The sequence below is a fragment of the Myotis nattereri genome, assembly GCF_964212035.1.
Source record: "Myotis nattereri genome assembly, chromosome: X".
Taxonomy (NCBI): Eukaryota; Metazoa; Chordata; class Mammalia; order Chiroptera; family Vespertilionidae; genus Myotis; species Myotis nattereri.
In genome coordinates, this window is record NC_138078.1 from 154,605,388 (window position 1) to 154,626,836 (window position 21,449).

The following is a 21,449-nucleotide window of genomic DNA, read 5'->3' on the forward strand; positions in this document are numbered from 1 at the left end:
TTTTCAAGATCAGAGTGAAAAAAACAAGTGGAGAACTGGACACTCTTCCAGTTTGTGTATCAATAGAATTGTGATCAGGATCCAGAATGCAAAAAAAGGATTTGTCATCAGCTAGAAGGGTTACAAGAGACTACCCAAAGTAATAAGAAAAAAGAGGAAGGAGGTGGGCATGGGTGTGAGATGGGTAGCAGATCAGAGAGAAAGAAGAAGACAGAGTTTGAACCATACAACTTTATTTTATTTTTTAAATCTGTTTTTATTGATTTCAGAGAGGAAGGGAGAGGGAAAGAGAAACATCAATGATGAGACAGAACCATTGATTGACTGCCTCCTGCATGCTTCCCTCTGCCCCCCCCCCCCCACACACACACACACACTGGGGATGGAGCTCATAACCCCGACATGTACCCTTGACCAGAATCAAACCTGGGACTTTTCAGCCTACAGGCTGATGCTCTATCCACTGAGCAAAACTGGCTAGGGCTGAACCATACAATTTTAAAGCATGATGGGGCTTTTAAAATAAATTAATCTGACCTAGCCAGTTTTGCTCAGTGGATAGAGCATGAGACTGCAGACCAAAGGGTCCCGGGTTCGATTCTGGTCAAGGGCATGTACTTTGGTTGCAGGCTCCTCCCTGGCCCTGACCCTGGTTGGGCTCATGCAGGAGGCACCCAATTGATGAGTTTTTCTCTGTCTTTCCCTCTCTCTTCCAATCTCCCGAAAGATCAATGGAAAAATATCCTTGGGTGAGGATTAATAAAAATAAAAAAGAAAGAAAAAAAAAGAAAATAATTTAATCCACTTCTGTATCTTGTAGAGGAGAAATCATTTTAGTGAATTGTCCAGGGTTACTAGGAGATGATAGAGGTAGGAAAAGTGCCCAGGCATCTTGACTCTTTGCCCAATATTGTATCCAGTAGACCACACTAGCTCATTATGTTTTTGTCACCATCCTCTGGGTCTCCCATATTCACTCTCACCACCTCATCCTTCCCTTACCTCCAATTGGGGTTTCATTTGCTTTCCCTGGAGCCCAATTCTAAGTCAAGGATTCCATAGTTTGGAAGAAACTATAAAGGGGAGCCAATTGGCAAGAGAAGACTAGAGATAGGGAAGCACAGAAGCAATGCAGTCTAGAAGGGGAAAGGGTCAGATAAGGAAACTAAGGAAAGACACTATAAAAAGTGCTTCTTTGAACCCTAGCTGGTTTGTCTCAGTGGATAGAGAATTAGCCTGTGAACAAAGGGTCCCAGGTTCCATTCCAGTCAAGGGCACATGCCCAGGTTGTGAGCTTGTTCCCTAGTAGGGGGCGTGCAGGAGGCAGCCGAATGATTCTCTCTCATCATGATGTTTCCGTCTCTCACTTTCTCCCTTCCTCTCTGAAATCAATAGAAATATATTTTTAAAAGTGCTTCTTTGAGATTAAAAATACCAAGGGCATTTGGGTACGTCCTTGTAGATGATCTTTCCTATTACAGTTGGGCAAGAAAGACTGAAAGAGACAGGGAGAGAAATATACTTCATTTCTAGTCACAGAATCCAGTCGTTTCCAAATCTCTCTTTTTTTTTTTTTTTTTTTTTTTGGAGTGGTAGGTGCATGTGTGGATTTTTTTCAGAATGTGTCTTCAGGACTTTGATCATGGAAGACATATCCACAGCTTGGCAATGCTAAGCAAGTATACCCCAGGGGCTTTTCATTTATCTGTGATCTAGTTTCATGGCCTACCTGGAGCCACCACGAAAGAAAGCACTAAAGCATTTAAAATTAGTTCAATACTCTTTTATATGTAGAAGAAAATAATGGAGACATATATGCTGGTTTTTGTTTGTTTGTTTTTAGGGAATATGTTATCTGTTGAAAAAACAAAAACAAAAAACGCTGAATTTTATTTCCACCCACAGACACATGAAAAGAGTAGAGACCAGTTAATCTATGTGATGTATTTGCACACTTTTACAAATTAAAACAGAAACATATTCAGAATTTAACTTGATTAAATATTTAGTTCAATCCTGAGCTGCTGATATTTAATACAATATCGATAAAGTGATAGCAAAAAAATGATTTTAAATTTATTTGATTTGCATGTGACAGAGATTCAGTTAAACATCGTTCATGTGGCTAGCAGTATGCTTTTTGTACCTGTAACACTTAGATTCTGATATACAAAATTGTAGTAACATATAGATAATTCAAACTTGAAAACTAAATATTACATTCTTTTTATCCCATGGAGAATATATCCTGTCTTTAAAAAGTAACATTTATAATACTAAAATTCACTTTGGGGTCCAGATTTTTCTCATTTAAAAGTGTTAGCACAATACAGACTTAAATGTGTCAACTGTTGAGGAAAGAAACTGTTCAAGGATTGTCTGTATTCCTGGTGTAAGCTCCTAGAAGTCTATATTCATATGGTCAAATTTATTTATTTATTTTTAAAATATATTTTTATTGATTTCAGACAGAAAGGGAGAGAGAGAGAAAAAAAATTAACAATGAGAGAGAATCATTGATCGGCTGCTCCTGCACACCCCCTCACTAGGGACAGAGCCCACAACCCCAGGCATGTGTCCTTGACTGGAATTGAACCAGGGACCCTTCAGTCTGCAGGCAGATGCTCTATCTATTGAGCCAAACCAGCTAGGGCCACATGGTCGAATTTAATCAGCTCTACACTACACCTTTAGGACACAATTTTCACTCATAAAGTCCAGGGAATACTGCTTGAGTCCTGACTCTAAGACCCATTTGAGGCTGTTGACAAAACATTACATCATGAGACAGGACAGCATGAAGGTCAAAATGTAGTCTATGGCCTTGGCTGTTTTGGCTCAGTGAATAGAGCATAGGCCTGCAGACTGAAGGGTCCCAGGTTTGATTCAGGTCAAGGGTACATACCCGAGTTTCGGGTTCTATCCCCAGTAAGGGGTGTGCAGGAAGCAGCCAATCAGTGATTCTCTCTCATCATGGATGTTTCTATCTCTCTCTCCTTGTCCCTCCTCTCTGAAATTATACTAGAAGCCTGTTGCAGGAGGATTCCTGCAAGAATAGGGCTTCCTCAGGCCTGCCGCTCACAGGGGTCTCCCAGCTGGGGGCGTGGCTTAGGCAGCTTGTTCGTGCTGCCAAGGCCCAAGGCTGCCCAGGGCTGTTCAGGGGGCGTCTCCTGGCTGGGGGCATGGCTTAGGCAGCTCATTCACACCGCCAAGCCCTGCAGCCGCCCAGGGCTGCTCACGGGGGTGGGGGGTGGGGGTGGATCTCCCGGCTGGGGGCATGGTTTAGGTGGCTCGTTGGCCCCGCAGCTTCCCAGGGCCCCTCAAGGGGGGGTCTCCCAACTGGGGGTATGGCTTAGGTGGCTCGTTAGCACTGCCAAGCCCCGCGGCCACCCAGGGCCGCTCACACGGGGGTCTCCCAGCTGGGGACAGGGCTTAGGTGGCTCGTTCGTGCCGCTGCCGCCCAGGGCCGCTCATGGGGGGGGTCTCCCTGCTGGGGACGGACCCCCAGCTGTGGGCAAGGCTTAGGAGGCACACGGGGGCCAGATGGTGGCTGGCACTGGCCTGCCCTGCCTGCAGTATGCAAATTAGCCACCATCTTTGTTGGTGGTTAATTTGCATATCACACTGATTATCCAATGGGAGGTGTAGCGGAGGTATGGTTAATTACCATGTTTGGCTATTATTATATAGGACTAGAGACCTGTTGTACAAAGAGATTTGTGCAATAGGCTTTCCCTTCTCCTGGCTTCTGGCACAGGTTTTCCTCCAACACCCGGGACCCAGGCCTTTGCTCCGGCCAGAGCTGCCTTCAGTCTTCCCTCCGCTGCTTGGAGCCTATGTATGCAAATTAACTGCCATCTTTGTTTGTGGTTAATTTGCATATTGTGCTGATTAACCAATGGGAGGTGTAGTGAAGGTACAGTCAATTACCATGTTTGTCTATTATTAGATAGAATATTTTTTTTTTATTATTATTTTTTAACCCAGTCTATGCACCATCCCTGGACAAGGCTGAGCAGGACTCAGAAACACATCCTGGAAGAGAATTCCTGGAATAGTCAAACGTGGTCTATCCTCCTTCCTGGCCACATGATGGTGCATGTACCCCACTCCCTGACAGCTCAGGTGCTGAGGTGGAACAAAGGCTTGGCAGGTTGGAGGGGCTGCTCATCAGTCGCTATCGATTGCACAGTGCCCACTGTGAACTAGTCTTGCCCTAATATTTTTTAAATTATTTAAAAATATATTTTTATTGATTTCAAAGAGGAAGGGAGAGGGAGAGAGAAATAGAAACATCCATGATGAGAGAGAATCATTGATTGGCTGCCTCCTGCATGCCCCACTCTGGGAGTCAAGCCCACAACTTGGGCATGTGCTCTGATTGGGAATTGAACCCTGACCTCCTGGGTCATAGGTCAATGTTCAACCACTGAGCCATTCCAGCCAGGTGCCCTAATAATTTTATGGCTCTCATTTCAAGCACATTCCGAAGCACAGGAAGAACCTCTGATGTATTAGTGTCATCCTAACTGTGTCCTGGGCAACTATCAGGCCAACATGGAAACACCTGGAACTGTGTCATTTAGGAAGGGTGTCATACTATCCTACCTACATGGGACATAATTAAGAATATCTGGATAGGGGAGTAATAATCTTGTTACTTTAAGTCAAACTTATATACTCTGGAGAAAACCCTGGAAATAGTTGCTTTCTTCCCATTAATTAAAATAATATGATGAATTTTTACAGAGAATATGCAGACAGACTTGACAAAAATAAACTTATTTTTCATTATATTTAATGTTGTAATTGAATGTATTGGGGTGCTATTGTTTAATAAAATTATATAAGTTTCTTGTTTTGGTTGTTAATCCTCACTCACGAACATTTTTCCATTGATTTTTAGGGAGAGTAGAAGAGAGGGGGAAAGACAGAAATATTGATGTGAGAGAAACACATAGTTTGGTTGCCTCCTGCACCTACCTTGCATGGCTTCACCCCCTACTGTCCTGAACCCCAACCAGGGCTTGGGCCCAGGAGGAACCTGCAACCAAAGTGCATGCCCTTGATGGGAATCAAACCCAGGACCTTTAGGTCTGTAGGTCAACACTATATCCACTGAGCCAAACAGGCTAGGGCAAATTATATAAGTTTCAGGGATACAATACAACATCCATATATTCTATTGCATGTTTGCCACCCCAAGTCAAGTCTCCTTCATCACCATTTATCCCCCCTTTACCCTCTTCTACTTCCATACCCCTTCCCTCTGGGAATCACCCTACTCTTGTCTGTACCCATGATTATTTTTTTGTTTAATCCCTTCACCTTTTTCACCCAGCCACCCCAAACCCCCTCCCCTCTAACAGCTGTCACTCTCCTGCCATGATGTATGGATGGTTGGGGTTCACAATATTATCAATTGCCTTGAAGAAAATTATGTGTCCCATTAAGGGAAATCTTGAAAAGAGCAAGTGTTTCTTGAATGTTTACTATGTGGTAGGCACTGTGCTAGGCAGTCAGTATGTATTATTTTTTGGGTCCTCAGAAGAGCCCTATGACATAGGCATAGGCATCCACTTAGAGAGGTTAAGTAACGTGTCCAAGATCACAAAGCTAGTCATGGAGGCAGCTGGATCCATATTCAGGTATGTCTGACACATAGTCTTGTGATCCTAACCTCCCCACCCGTAGACATCTTAAAAAACATGAGGCACTATTTGGAAATCCAAAATCTGGAATAAAAAATAAATAAATAAATAAATAAATAAATAAATAAATAAAATTTTTAAAATATTAAAAAATCTGGAATGCAGCCAGTCAGAGATTTCTAGAACGAGGAAATACATTTTCTGAAGATGTCCTTTCTTATCTCTCCCCTTCTTTGTTTCTGTCACCTGCAGATACCCCATGGTGCTCCCCTGTCAAGGTGAAGTACGGCGATGTGTACTGTAGGGCCCCTCAAGGAGGGTACTACACAACAGCCCTGGGGACCCGGTGTGACATTCACTGCCAAAAGGGCTATGAGCTGCATGGCTCTTCCCCACTGATCTGCCAGTCGAACAAACGGTGGTCCCACAAGGTCATCTGCAAGCGTGAGTAACCCAGCCCTGTGTTGGGTCCTCAGGGCCAATCGGGGCCAGATTCGTTTGCTCTTACAGACTGTTTGTTGAACATTTTGTGGCAGGCCAAACTCAAGGTGTCATTCATGCTCTAGATCTTGCAGGGAGCAGACTGAGGCTGACTTTGTCAGGTCATACCTTGCATAGCTTCCATCCCTACTGTCCTGCCTCCCCGACCCCTCCCTGGTCTCCCCTGGGACCACTTTCTTATTAAATCCCTTACACACAAATTCTTGTCTCAGGGTCTGCTTCTCAGGAACCTAACTTAAGATATTGGCTTAGCTGTGATGCCAACCCAAGCCAGTCTGATACAAAACTTCAGGTCCCTTCTGTGTGACCTTCAACCATCCATTGTTTCCATGCATTCTATCATCTGTCTATCTATCTATCATATCTATTTGTCTATCTATCTATCTATCTATCTATCTATCTATCTATCTATCATCATCTATCTATCTATCTCTACCTATCTAATCTATCACCTAACTATTTTATCATTATTTATTTTCAATTACAGTTGACATACATTATTACATTAGTTTCAGGTGTACACCAAAATTATTAGACATTACATAAGTGATTATCCCAATAAATCTCGTACCTATCTGACTCCATACATAGTTATTAGAATGTTATTGACACCAATGGACACAGACAGTAGGGGGGTGAGGGCCTGTGCTGGGAATTGGGAGCAGGCGGGGAGAGGTCAATGAGGGGAAAAGGAGACATATGTAATACTTTCAACAATAAAGAATTAAAAAAGAAAGAAAGAAAAAAATATTCTGCATTCACAAACATCTTTCTGTCCTATTCAGGCCTCAGAAGTCTTTACCTATAAAGCACATTAATATGATTTTTAAAAATCATATTAATGCTATTGATTATATTTCCTTATCTGAAATTTTCATCCCCAAGATTATATGAAATGCTAAAGGGTCTTCTTTAAGAAGAAGAAACAAAAAGATAGTAATGTGAACTATAAAATGGTGATAAATCCATATCTATCAACAATTAAAACTAAAATGCAAAATAAACAAATATGCAGAACAGAAACAGGCTCATACATACAGAGTACGCTTTTCCACAGTTTCCAAATGGTGGTGGGGGGGGGGGGGGGGTGGAGAGGCTGGTGAAAAAGGTGAAAGGATTAAGAAATACAAATTGGTTATCCATTGTATTTATTTTATTATTTTTTAAAAAATATTTTTATTGATTTCAGAGAAGAAGGGAGAGGGAGAGAGAGATAGAAACATCCATGATGAAAGAGAATCATGGATTGGCTGCCTCCTGCATACCCCCTACTGGGGATGGAGCCCGAAACCCGGGCATGTGCCCTGACCAGGAATCAAACCGTGACCTCCTGGTTCATAGGTCAAGGCTCAACCACTGAGCCACACCGGCTAGGGCAGTTGTCCATTGTATTTAAATTAACTCTTCACCCTATGTTCTCAGAGTTTCTGGACTGTGAAATTCTATGGACAAAGACTATGGAATATTGAATGTCTGCTTTGCTGTTTCAGAGAAGCGATGCCCTACACTTGCCATGCCAGCAAATGGAGGGTTCAAGTGCGTAGATGGCGCCTACTTTAACTCTCGGTGTGAGTACTATTGTTCACCAGGATACACATTGAAAGGGGAGCGGACGGTCATGTGTATGGACAACAAGGCCTGGAGCGGTCAACCAGCCTCTTGTGTTGGTAAGAAACTATCACAGTCCTCAGGAGGCACATACTTTGGAAGGAGCAGGGGATGTTTGAAAGGAAGCATCAAAATCCTGCGAGTAAAGCATAGCATCCAACTTTGCTTTCAGTAGCTTCCTTCAGCCCAAGTTCTCTGGCTCAGCCAAACCTACCCTCAATCTCTATTCTCCATAGCTGATGGCTTTCATCTGACATTTGTCTCATATACAGTATATTATTGATTTTTTAGAGAGAGAGAGGGAGAGGGAGAGAGAGAAAGATCAATGATGAGAGAGAATCATGGATTGGCTGCCTCCTGCACAACCCATACTGGGGATCGAGCCCACAACCTGGGCATGTGCCCTTGACTGGAATCAAACCAGGGACCTTTCAGTCTGCAGGCCAATGCTCTAGCCACTAAAACCAGTCCTTCTATGCCTTTGCATATGCTGTTCCCTCTGCCTGGACACCTAGCCCTTTTTGTTAATTACTTAGCAAGCTCCCACTCAGGCTTTCGGGCAACTTCCATCACCCATGAGGTTTTCCCTACCTAGACTGAGGGACAGTCTTTCGATAGTGCTAAGATTGGGGAGAAGAGCTTGTTTAACATTATCCCCATGAACATAAGCCCATCAAAACCTGGAAGCAGAGAACATAAGTGGGTGCCAGGTGAAGGGCAGCCTTCTTCTTGTCCTCATTGTCCTTGTTTCTATTTGGAAAATGTCCTTCCCAGTGTGGGTGGTTGAACACAACCTATGTCCACCATCTGGAAATCCATTCAAAGACCTTAAACTCATTCTAACTATGGAGGATTGACCTGGGAGGGGGGATATTGTTACCGGGAAACCCCTGATTGGGCTCGGGCTGCCTGTCGCTATGTCCAATAATGAAGGCAGAGTTGAATCATATAAGGTGTTTATTAAGAAGGCCAGCCAACCAAGAGAACAGGGTGCTTACAAGCATCAAAGCCTGCCTTACCTTATGGCAAGGTGTAGGGGACAGGACTATAAAGAGGAGTAGGCTGAGGAATAGAGGTTGGCAAACGGTCAGGTATTGTCAAGAGATGAGATGATGTTGACGAGATGTTTTGACTCCTGGTGGGTTGGCCTGACCCTGCTTATTGGTTTTCCTTGCTGGATTCACAGTTGAGTCACCTCCTCCATTGCTCCGCACAGGCTTTGAAAAGGAAACTTAAGGAAAACTTAACCTCCTATTCACATGTAAGAAACTTAAATCTCTATTCATATAAGTATATGTGTTCTAAGATTTTAAATAATTTTATTAGCTCAGCTGGTGTGGCTCAGTGGTTGAGCATTGACCTATGAGCCAGGAGGTCATGGTTTGATTCCCAGGCAGGTCATATGCCCGAGTTGTGGGCTCAATCCCTCAGTGGGTGAAGAATTGGCCTGTGGGCTGATGGGTCCCAGGTTTGATTCTGGTCAAGGGCACGGCTGAGTTGCAGGCTTGATCCCCAGTGTGGGGCATGCAGGAGGTAGCCAATCCATGATTCTCTCTCATCATGGATGTTTCTATCTCTCTCCCTCTCCCTTCCTCTCTGAAATTAATAAAGTTATATTTAAAAATAAAATAATATGATTATTTTTCAGATTAACTCAGGTGCTCTATCTGTTAGATTATAGGTCCCCCTATCATTATGATGGGATGTGTAGGTTGCCATGCTCACCCCTCTACTCCACACAGGTATTCTTACAGTTCTTGCTAACTCTGGTCCTCTCTGATACCCGGGGCTGTCCCACTGCTGCCTACACAGTGGTTGGTGATCCCCTCTCACTCTTTTACACTTGTCCCATATTCTGGACAGTCAATAGTCACCTTGGTGAGAAGAAAAAAGAATGTGTGTGCAGAGGTTGGAGAAAAATACTAGGTGAGCAGCAGACAAACACACACAGAAGCATTTGGCTTATTAACATAATTTTAAAATACTTGATTACATCTTAAAATCCCAGACCACATGGAAACTCCAAATGTGAGGAAATGCTTTCCAGTTTATAAATCAGGAGAATGATAACAATCCTTCCTCAAGTGGGTAGCTGTGAGAATTTGATGAAATAATGCAGAGATAGTAAGTTAGCATGAGGTGGCCATGGAGGAGGGTCCAGTCAATATTTACCATTATTTTTAGTAATTTATTTCTTCTTGTTTCTCCACTGGAAAAGTACTGCTTCAGAAAAACTAGGCCAGTTTTGAGGGATTATTGTTAGCTAGCCATAAGCTGGCTTTGCGAAACTCTGAGACTCATCACCCAGATGACCTAGTTTAGAGCTCACAGTGTCAGTATGTCTCAATGATATAGAAAACAACCTAGAATATCATCCAGATGTTTAGTGTATATGACACAAAGACTAAGAGAATCTCTTCACTCTAACAATGTCGCTTCAAGAAAAGGTAGTAGGACAATGTAATTGTACATTGAAATCTATCTCCTCTCCTCTAACCCTCCCCTTTTGCTTTAAATTTTTTCTATTTAAACGTAGCTGGTTTGGCTCAGTGGATAGAGTGTTGACCTGTGGACTAAATGGTTCCAGATTCGATTCCGGTCAAGGGCATGTGGCTGGGTTGTGGCCTCGATCCCTAGTGTGTAGCGGGGGGGGGAGGGGGGGGCATGCAGGAGGCAGCTGATCCATGATTCTCTCTCATTATTGATGTTTCTATCTCTCCCTCCCTCTCTGAAATCAATTATATTTTTTCTATCAAAAAATATTGAATGTATTGGGGCAACATTAATTAATGAAATTATATAGGTTTCTATAATATCTGTATATTGTGTTGTGTGTTCACCACCCCAATTCAGGTCTCCTTCCATCACCATTTATCCCCGCTTTACCCTCTTTCACCTCCCCCCACCCCCTTTCCCTCTAGCAATCATCATACTGTTGTCTGAGTCTATGAATTTTTTGGGGGGGTTACTTAATCCCTTCACCTTTTACACCCAGCCCTGCAACCCCCCTTTCCTCTGACAGCTGTCAGTTTGTTTTCTGTATCTATGGGTCTGCTTCTATTTTGTTTTAGTTTATTTTGTTCATTAGATTCCACATATGCGTGACATCATATGGTATTTGTCTTTCTCTGACTAGCTTATTTCACTTAGCATAATACTCTCAAGGTCCCTCTATGCTGTCACAAAAAGTAAGATTTCCTTTTTTTATGCCCAAGTAGTATTCTGTTGTGTAAATGTACCACAGCATTTTTATCCACTCATCTACTGATGGGCACTTGGGCTTTACATTTTTAAAAAATAAATATGCTTTCTATTATGAAATTGCCAGTTATATTTGACCAGAAAGGGGCAGATATTGTATACTTGTCTTTCTGATTCACCCTAGGCTGTTCCAGAGCTTGTTCCAGGGGTAAGTGCTCCAACTTAGGTTTTAATTCACACTGTCACTATGTACATGCATGGCCTTAAATGAATTACTTAAGCTCTCTGAGCCTCAGCTTACACATCTGTAAAATGAGAACATTGTGTGGCTTCTGTAAGCCTCCATAGCATTTTCTTTTACTTCTCCTGAGGTAGTGCTATTTCTACCTTATGTCACACTTTATGTGTGCTGACATAATCCCCTTAATAGACTGTAAACTCTTTGAGAATCACATGATTCTCTTGCCTTTGTGCGCCTTGACCTCAAGAGTTGAAATGATACATTGGGTAAGGCAGGCACTTACCAAAAATTTGTGGTGTTGAATTCCATTGAACTGGACTATAACTAAGGTACCTTTCTATAATGTTTTATGATACTGCTTTTAAAGCAGGAAAGACTCACTATGGCTGAATGCCTTTACATTTTTCTGGGTTACTGCCATATTGCCAAGTCAGTAGGCAGAGTTTAGAAACATGAGGAAGAAGAAGCTATAGCTAATAAATTATGCCATTATAACACCTAGAAAGGCCAGTTGAATGCAGGTTTAGTCATGCACATGTGAGTACCCAAACCATCTTAAATCTCAGCAAGAGAGAAGGAGCAAGATGAAGGAAAAGAAATACAGAGGGGAGTTAACAAACCCTTCAAAGATGAGGAGTACCGCCCTAGCCAGTTTGGCTCAGTGGATAGAGTATTGGCCTGTGGACTGAAGGGTCCCAGGTTTGATTCCAGTCAAAGGCACATGCCCAGGTTGCTGAATCGATCCCCAGTGTGGGGCATGCAGGAGGCAGCCAATCCATGATTCTCTCTCATCATGGATGTGTCTATCTCTCTCTCCCTCTCCCTTTCTCTCTGAAATCAATAAAAATGTATTTAAAAGAACAAAAAAATTGAGGAGTGCCTAGAGCTTTGGGCATGTCAGATGCTGGGTGTCAAACCCCAAGTGGATGAGATAGTTTCTTGATGATGGTGAGAATACTCTGGTATGTTTTCAGATATGGAACCTCCTAGAATCAAGTGCCCAAGCATGAAGGAACGTATGGCTGAACCCAATAAGCTGACAGCCCGGGTGTCCTGGGATACACCCGAGGGAAGAGACACAGCAGACGGCATTCTAACTGAGTGAGTGAAACTTTTCAGATGGAATGATGCTAATATATATACTAGCAGCCCGGTGCACAAAATTCATGCACATTAAAAGGGAATTAATTGCCCTTACTGGTTTGGCTCAGTGGATAGAGCATCAGCCTGTGGACTCAAGGGTCCCAGGTTCGATTCTGGTCAAGGGCATGTACCTTGGTTGCAGGCACATCCCCAGTGGGGAGAGTGCAGGAGCGGCTGATTGATGTTTCTCTCTCATCGATGTTTCTAACTCTCTATTCCTCTCCCTTCTTCTCTGTAAAAAATCAATAAAGATTTTTTTTTAAAAAGGGAATTAATTAGCAGAGATATTTTAATATTGCTATTTGCCCTTTCTCTATAATAGAAGTGTGAGAGATGAAAGGAAATTAGTAAAATGTATATGAAAATAATATATAAATTTATTAATAAATAAACAATAACAAAAGGATATAACAACAGAGGTATGATATAAAAACGACAAAAACCTGATATGAAAACAACAAAAACATGATATGAAAACAACAAAAATATGATTTGAAAACAACAAAAACATGATGTAAAAACAACAGTGATGCAAACAATGACTGATAAAGTGATTAAACTTATTCTAACATCTCCCTGTACACCACATTAAGAGTGAAAACACTTTTAGAGTGCTTGACTAATTTCCCTTGTGATGAAGTACTTAGAACTTTAACTGTACCATCACATGCTCTTCAAACTCGAGAGAAAGCAACATATAACTGACCATGTGCAAAAACGGGTTCAGGTAGGAATATGCCTACTTTCTCTAGAGTTTGTCCTTGTGATTTATCAGTAATCACCACAAATGCTGGCATCACGGGAAACCGTCATTGAATCAATTCAAATGGGAGGCCAGTGTCAGATGGGACAAATTAATTCTTGGAATCAGAAGAGCCTCTCCCTCTGAAGATCCTGTTAATACTTCAGCTTCGATAATGTTAGGTCATAATCTTTTGATAATAAATCCGGTACCATTACAAAGACCCCATTTACTATTGAGATTTCTCAATAGCATGATGATTGTACCCACTTTCAATTTTAATTTATGGCATGGCCTTCCTGAAGAAGTAATACTACTAAGAAATTCAATGGGAAAATTTTTCTTTTTCAGCATCATCTGTTGAATCAATGGAATCATCACTCAAATATGTGTGAAAATCTCCATCGAGTGTATCCCAATTTTCTTCATTTAATTTTTGAACATGCTCATTTTTTGGACAAAGAATTGCACATTTAGATATATGTTTAATATTATCTATAGCAGTGGTTCTCAACCTTGGCTGCACATTAGAATCACCTTGGAATCCTTTTAAAATCCTGATTCCTGGGCCCTATCCTCTGGAAATTGTTTCTTTGTTATGGGATGGGGCCACAACATTAGTAACAAAGAAACAGAATTAAAACTTTATTATGGGGAGCCACTACAGTATTTTGGACAGGTTCAAGCCTTGGACTGATGAGAGGGCACAGTCCTCTTATTGCCACATGCAAGTCCCAGCTTGGAGGGCAGGGCCCTCCCAGCACAATTATAGCCAACAGCTGTAGTTGTACGCTTGAACCTATGGTCCAAACACATGGTCCCAGGTGCCTGAATGATGTAGGCTTGATAGAGTTCAGGTGCATGTAGTTGAGTAGGATTGAAACCCAGGAGAATGTTGTAAACATCTTGGTCATGCCCTGACTTTGCCTCATAGCATCTGCTATAAAATAAAGACATGGCTGTGGGCGTGGTTGCTGTCTCTCAGAGAAGGAGCGTCCCACCGAGACCTGGCTTCCATTCTCTTGTCTGTCTTTTCTAAGCCTTTCAGCCGCCCCACTCAGGTTCACCCTTGGCTGTGCTGGTGCGGCACACTTTAGAAAGATCTGCCTCCACGCTCCCAGGGAGAGTTCCTGCCTCAAACCCTGCCCTTATAGAAAGCAGCTCCAGGAAACAGCTTGGGGGAGGGCAAAGCTGTTGCCAAGACAACCCCTGCAGGACTGACTTCCTTCTGCTTGGTCGCGGTTCTGGTCGAGATGAACACCACCCAGGGTTTTTATATAAATATAAATATATATATATATTGATTTCAGAGAGGAAGGGAGAGGGAGAGATATATAGATACACGCATGATGAGAATAATGGATTACCTGCCTCCTGCACGCTCCCTACAGGGGATTGAGCCAACAACCCAGGCATATGCCTTTCATTGGAACTGAACCTGGGACCTTTCAGTCCACAGGCCAACACTCTATCCACTGAGCCAAACCAGCTAGGGCAAAACATTTTATTTTTAATTTATATTTTAAACTTGTGGACACATTAAACAGTTACAGAAGAGTCTTCTTTAAAAAAGCCTAAGGGTCTACTGCCTTCTTTCCCACCTCAACACCATTCTCCAGGCGAATTGCATTTATAATTTAACATACATCTAAAATGCTTTTTTAAAAATATATATTTCTTTTATAAAAAATACTAGAGGCCCTGTGCACAAAAATTTCTGCACTTGGGGGGAAGGCGGGGGTCCCTCAGCCTGGCCTGTGCCCTCTAGCAGTCTGGGACCCCTCGGGAGATAACAACCTGCTGGCTTAGGCCTGCTCCCGGGTGGCAGAGGGCAGGCCCAATCCCTAGGTGCAGCCCCTGGTCGGGCTCAGAGCAGGGCAGATTGGGGGGTTGGGGCACCACCCCCTGTCACACTCAAGGCAGGGTCAATGGGGAGGTTGCGGCGCGATCCCCTGTCACGCACAGAGCAGGGCCAATCCGGGGGTTGAGGCACTGCCCCCTGTCACTCACAGGGCAGGGCCCATCGGTGGGGTTGGTGCTCTGTACCCTGTCACGCACAGAGCAGGGCCCATCAGGGGGTTGGGGAGCTCCCTCCTGTCACCCACAGAGCAGGGCCCATCAGGGGGTTGAGGAGCTCCCCCCTGTCACTCACAGAGTAGGTCCGATAGGGGAGTTGGGGCATTGTCCCCTGTCACACACAGAGCAGGGCGGATCAGTGGGTTGGGGCGCCACCCTCTATCACCCACAGAGCAGGGCCAATCAGGGGGTTGGGGCGCCACCACTGTCACACTCAGGGCAGGGCTGATGGGGATGTTATGGCTCTACCCCATCACACACAGAGCAGGGCCCGGGGGGTGGGGGGGGGCGGTTGTGGCCCTGCCCCTTGTCACACACAGAGCAGGGCCGATCAGGGTGTTTGGGCGCTGCCCCCTATCATGCTGATCCCGGTGCCGGGAGGCCTCGCGGCTCCGCTGATCCCAGTGCTGGGAGGCATATTACCCTTTTACTATATAGGGCAGAGGCCTGGTGCACGGGTGGGGGCCAGCTCGTTTGTCCTGAAGGGTGTCCTGGATCAGGGTGGGGGTACCCACTGGGGTGCCTGGCCAGCCTGGATGAGGGGATGATGGCTGTTTGCAGCTGGTCACACACCCTTCAGGGTGGGGGTCCCCACTGGGGTGCCTGGCAAGTCTGGGTGAGGGGCTGAGGGCTGTTTTCAGGCTGGGGGTGACTGAACTCCCAAACGCTCCTTTTTTCCTTTTTTTTTTTTTTCATTCTGGGCCAGCTTTAGCTTGAGGCTTGGCTCCAGCTCTTAGGCCTCTGCTCCTGAAAGTAGGTTTCTGGCCTTTGCATACAATGTTGCGAATCTGCTGGCTGAAGTCTGGCGGTATTTGTTAAAATGTTTCAAACTGCTGGCTCAGAGGCCTGCAGCCGCAGGCGGGGAACGTTGGTTTCCTCCGTCACTGAGGCAACCAAGCCTCATGTTAGTTTCAAGCTGCCTGGCTGCCGGCCGCCATCTTGGCTGACAGTTAATTTGCATATCTCTCTGATTAGCCAATGAAAAGGGTAGCGGTCGTACGCCAATTACCATGTTTCTCTTTTATTAGTGTAGATATATTTTTTTTTTATTTCAGAGAGGAAGGGAGAGGGGGAGAAAGATAGAAACATCAATGATGAGAGTGAATCATGGATCGGCTGCCTCCTGTGTGCCCCGCACTGGGGATGGAGCCCATAACCCAGGCATGTGATCTTGACTGGGAATTGGACCCTGACCTCCTGGTTCATAGGTCGATTTTCAACCACTGTGCCTTGCTGGCCGGGCCCCCACACCTTATGCATGCTACTGTTATATAGTCCCCTAATAAGAGGGAGGGTTCTTGTGTCAAGCTCTGCAATAAGTCCTTCCTGTGAGTTCCCTGATTTATCCCTCATGACTGTTATTTGCACATCACAAAGAAGATATAGTCTCCAAGAGGTTAGCAGCCACTCCTATTTGAAGTACAATTGCTTCCAGGTTTATCTGCAGTTCAGTCATGCTTACTGGAGACTTTAAAGCATCTAAGGTCCAAAGTGACGTGTCTCTCATGGTGGGATTTCTGGAACTTTCCCAAGGCCCCTACCTTCATACCTTGTAAACAGCCACCTTAGACAAGGTTCTAAGGTATAAGGTTCTCCCCGGTGGTAACAATGATAGTTTCACATGTCCATTATTAGGAAATATTTTCATCATTCTTAACAACTATAAAGAGCCCTAGCTGGTTTGGCTCAGTCGATAGAGCACTGGCCTGCAGACTGAAGGGTCAATTCTGGTCAAAGGGACATGCCCAGGTTGCAGACTCAATCCCTAGGAGGGAGCGTGCAGGAGGCAGCTGATCCACGATTCTCTATCATCATTGATGTGCTGTTGTTTAAATATTTTTTTTTCATTTAGAGTTGAAGTACAGTATAATTTCAGGTGCACAACCCAGTGATTAGACATTTATATAACTTACAAAGTGATCATCCCAATAAATCTAGTACCACCTAACACCATACATAGTTATTCTATCGCTCCTTCTCTCGTCCTCTCTGAAATCAATAAAAATATATTTTAAAAATAAAATATTAAAATAATAATGATAATAAATGCCTGAGGCTAAAACCAACAGTAGTTAGCATATTAATGCAATATTCAGCAGGGCTGAAAATCAGCATAATATTGTCCTGCTGTTAGCAAATGGCTCAAGGCAATCCCTTAACATGATAATCCTTTCACTGTTTACCAAACTTTACCTTTGATATGCCTGTATGCATTCCTAAAGGTCAAATGTGTATCAAAGTGAATAAAAGCATACAGGACCCAGAAGTCGGGGAGTTTCTCCACTAGAGTGAAGTTTCCACCGGGCCCCCCATGCCTTCTAAATTCATATTTCTTGTCCAGTGTTTTCATTTGTGCGCAGCCTCTTCTTCAGATCCTGAACACTTGCTGCAAATGGATGTGGCAAGAATAATACATACCTCATAGGGTTGTTGTGAGGATGATATAAACTACTATATGGGAAATGCCTAGAACCAAGCCTGACATATATAAGGTTTGTATAAGTACAAAGAACAATATTAGTATACTTATCATTATTAGTAGTATTACCAAGGAATCACCATGAACTTGAACTTTTGCTATGGAAAGGTTTCTACTGGCCCTGATAGAAAAAGAAAGTTCCAGTCTCCTCTGCAGGCCCATCTGGCAAAAGACTGCTTACTATACTTTGAAGACTAAGACCCTGGGTTCTCTGCTTCCTCCATCCTTTGTTCTGCCATTCAATGAGAAAATTAAACATAAACTTTCCAGGAATTGGAGACTTCCATTTTTTGGTCTCAAGCAGCTCTTCTAAAACAAAGTAAAGCTTAGAAAATTATATTCTTTTTTTTTTTTTTTTGCATCTCGGAGTCTATTTTTAGTCTCCTTTTGCACATTATCTTTTTTAATATATTTTTATTAATTTCAGAGAGGAAGGGAGAGGGAGAGAGAGATAGAATCATGGATTGGCTGCCTCCTGCATGCCCCCTACTGGGGATCAATCCCGCAACCAGGGCATGTGCCCTTTACCAGAATTGAACCCTGGACACCTCAGTGTGCAGGCCGACACTCTATCCACTGAGCCAAAACAGCTAGGGCAAAAATTATATTCTTTATTCCATATTTGTTCTAGTCACACTGGCCTAATGGTTGCCCCTCTGTGTCCTGGCATCCTCTGCCGGGTGCTCAACACATGCCTATCATGATTATGTATGATCATTAGGCCCACAATGGCCTAAGGGTTGCTAGGACCATAATGATTATCTTTGCTCTGTTCTTTTCCCCTCTTTAAGTGTTATTCTCAAAGGCCTCCCCCCAGGCTCAAATTTTCCAGAAGGAGACCATAAGATCCAGTATACCGTTTATGACCGAGCAGAGAACAAGGGCACTTGCAAATTTCGAATTAAAGTAAAAGGTAAGACTATTGCTTATTGGCTTTCTATCCTCTTTACAAGAGCAAAGGGAACCCTCTGTGAGCACCCACTATTATATGGATATTTCCCAGCTTGGATTCACTTTTTTTTCTTTTTAAAAAATAATCCTTTATTGTTGAAAGTATTACATATGTCTCCTTTTTTTCCCCATTGACCCCCTCCAGCCCACCCCTTCCTCCTGCCCCAGGCCCTCACCACTCCATTGGCTGTGTGCATGGGCCATGCATATATGCATACAAGATCTTTGGTTGATTACCTCCCACCCACCCACCCTCCCCTGCCTTCCCTCTGAGATTCCGCACTCTGTTCATGCTTCCATGTCTCTGGGTCCACTCCATTCATCCGTTTATTTTGTTATTTACATTGGGATTCACTTCTTAATACCTGAATTTCACAATATAAACCTGGATGAGGTTCAGGGCCACTTACTTTTGAAGCATGGTAATGACTCCTCCTTAGGGAAAACTGCTGTTTGAAACTGCTGTTTTAGAATTCTCTGCTGTTTTGAAATTTTCTGTTGTTTTTAGACTGTAAAATAACTTTGTTTTTTAGCTTAAATAATAGAAGAGATAAACTTAATTGTCTAACCTTGCAAGCAAGCCATCTAACATAAGGGACTGATACCATGATACTGATGCCAGGTGTCTATATAAATATGTACCCAAGGTTACTGGTGTCTGTATAGACATGATATGATACTCAAGGTTACAAAGTTGTCTGTATAGATATGACAGGTGTTTGCTAGATATGATATGTACTCAAGGTTACAAGTTGTCTGCAAAAATAACTGACACAAGGACCTAAAAAATATATAAAAAGAGAATGCCTCCTCCTTTGGGTGTTCAGAATGTGACAGAGGTAATCTGCTCTGAACCTGCTCACAATAAAGATGACTCCTAACTAATTGGCTGATTAAGGTGCCTTGTCCAGCTCGCTGATCTGCGATACAACAACTTAAGCCAAGGAGTCTGAGAGAGCCATAAGCTAGTCTCACATGAGCCCACCTCTGGCTATCCTAGAAACATATTATATGATAGCCTTTCCATCCCTGGGCTTGGGTAACCAGCTACTGCCTTCAAGTTCTTCTAGAAGGGAGGTAAGAAGCTCTCTAGATTGGGCCACTGGACCATGTTCTTGGTATCTTTAAAACCTTGGGTCTACCTGGAAAAAATTATTTTTCAAATTTATTTTATGCCTCATGGTTTGGGCAGCTAATTTTTTTAAATTGGAAAAAATATTTATTTATTATTTTTATTGAGTTCAGAGAGGAAGGAAGAGGGAGAGAGAGAGAGAAACATCCATGATGAGAGAGAATCATGGATCGGCTGCCTCCTGCACGTCCCCCCACTGGGGATCAAGCCTGCAACCTGGGCATGTGCCCTTTACTAGAATTGAACCCAGTACCCTTCAGTCCATAGGCTAATGCTCTATCCACTGAGCGAAACTGGCTAGGGCTAATTACAAACCATCTTTATTCTGTAGTCTTCTGTGTTCAACCTCTTCATATAAAACACGGGGCTAAACTAGTTGATCTCAATGGTCTTGCTGGCATGAACAATAACCATTTCAAGGCCCACACCCTGGCCAGATAGCCATGCTTCCCCCTCACTCATTTCACATGATGATGTAGAAGCCTGATGACAAAGCTGGGGCATCTGAGATCTCACTTCCCCTAGTTACTCTGTGGAGGGGAGCTTAGCATTGAAACCTACTTGGGCTTGTGTTCCTACAGTCAAACGCTGTGGAAAACTCAACGCCCCTGAGAATGGTTACATGAAGTGTTCCAGCGATGGGGATAATTATGGAGTCACCTGCGAGTTCTCCTGCATCGGTGGCTATGAGCTTCAGGGTAGCCCTGCCCGAGTATGTCAGTCTAACCTGGCTTGGTCTGGCACAGAGCCCACATGTGCAGGTATGTGTGCAGCCCTCTCTGTCCCCAGCAGCAGAACCTGAAAACCCCTTGCTTCTGGATTCAAGTACAAGGAGGAAGGATTTCATTCTACATGCTTGGAAAGGTTCAATGCCATTCTTCTTTTTAAAAAATATCTTTTTATTGATTTCAGAGAGGAAGGGAAATGAGAGAGAGAAGAGAGAGAGAGGAGAGTGCCGGGGTCCAACCCCAGAGGGTCCAGGGGTCCCCAAAGGTGTAGACGGAGTCGGCGAAGAAGGAATGACACAGAGACAGCGTTCAGTTGATCAGCAGCCTAGCCAGGATCTCTAGCCAGGATCTCCAGCCAAGTTCTGGTCTGGATCTCCAGTGAAGTTCTGTGTCCATGTTCTCTTGCTAGGTTCTCCAGCCAAGTTCTGGTCTGGATCTCCAGAGAGGTTCTGCTCTGGATCTCCAGCGAAGTTCTGGTTAGGATCTCCAGCCGGGTTCTGTGTCCATGTTCTCTTGCTAGGTTCTCCAGGTTCTCCAGCCAGGTTCTGTAGCCATGTTTCCTCACTAGGTTCTCCAGCCAGGTTCTCCAGCCAGGTTCAGTCACCAGGTTCTAGTCAGGTTCTCTTGCCAATTTCTGTAGTCAGGTTCAGTCCAGGATCTTTTGCCATGTTCTCTCTAACGAAGTTCTTCTGTCTCTAGGTTCTGTGTAGGTTCTGTCTTCTGGTTCTGTCTTCTTAGTTCTGTCTCTTGCTGTCTTGTTACATCTGTATTTATACCAGTTGATTCAATCCTATCAATCTCTATTACAAAGGTTAGGGCGTTTCTTATCTCCATTCCAGGGAGAAAAGATTATGTAGCTTAAGCATGATTGTTCGTAGTTAAAGTGATTAATTACCCGCCTGGCACTTAGTTGAGGGGTTTTATTCCCTCCCTAACTTCAGGGGAAAATCCCTACCTGGGGAAACAATCTTTCTCAGAGAGAAGACCTTGGTTAAA

General features: G+C 43.6%; 1 protein-coding gene across 1 annotated transcript in view; it reads left to right on the forward strand.

Annotated features, from left to right (window-relative positions):
* The window catches only part of SRPX (sushi repeat containing protein X-linked), a gene marked incomplete at both ends in the record, with an annotated part of 81,354 nt that overhangs the window by 43,000 nt on the left and 16,905 nt on the right, over positions 1–21,449 (forward strand). The window contains 5 exons of the mRNA XM_081081809.1: positions 5,904–6,095; positions 7,643–7,819; positions 12,177–12,303; positions 18,434–18,555; positions 20,307–20,486. Coding sequence (XP_080937935.1) covers positions 5,904–6,095; positions 7,643–7,819; positions 12,177–12,303; positions 18,434–18,555; positions 20,307–20,486 — 798 coding nt within the window. The remainder of the gene's footprint in view (positions 1–5,903; positions 6,096–7,642; positions 7,820–12,176; positions 12,304–18,433; positions 18,556–20,306; positions 20,487–21,449) is intronic.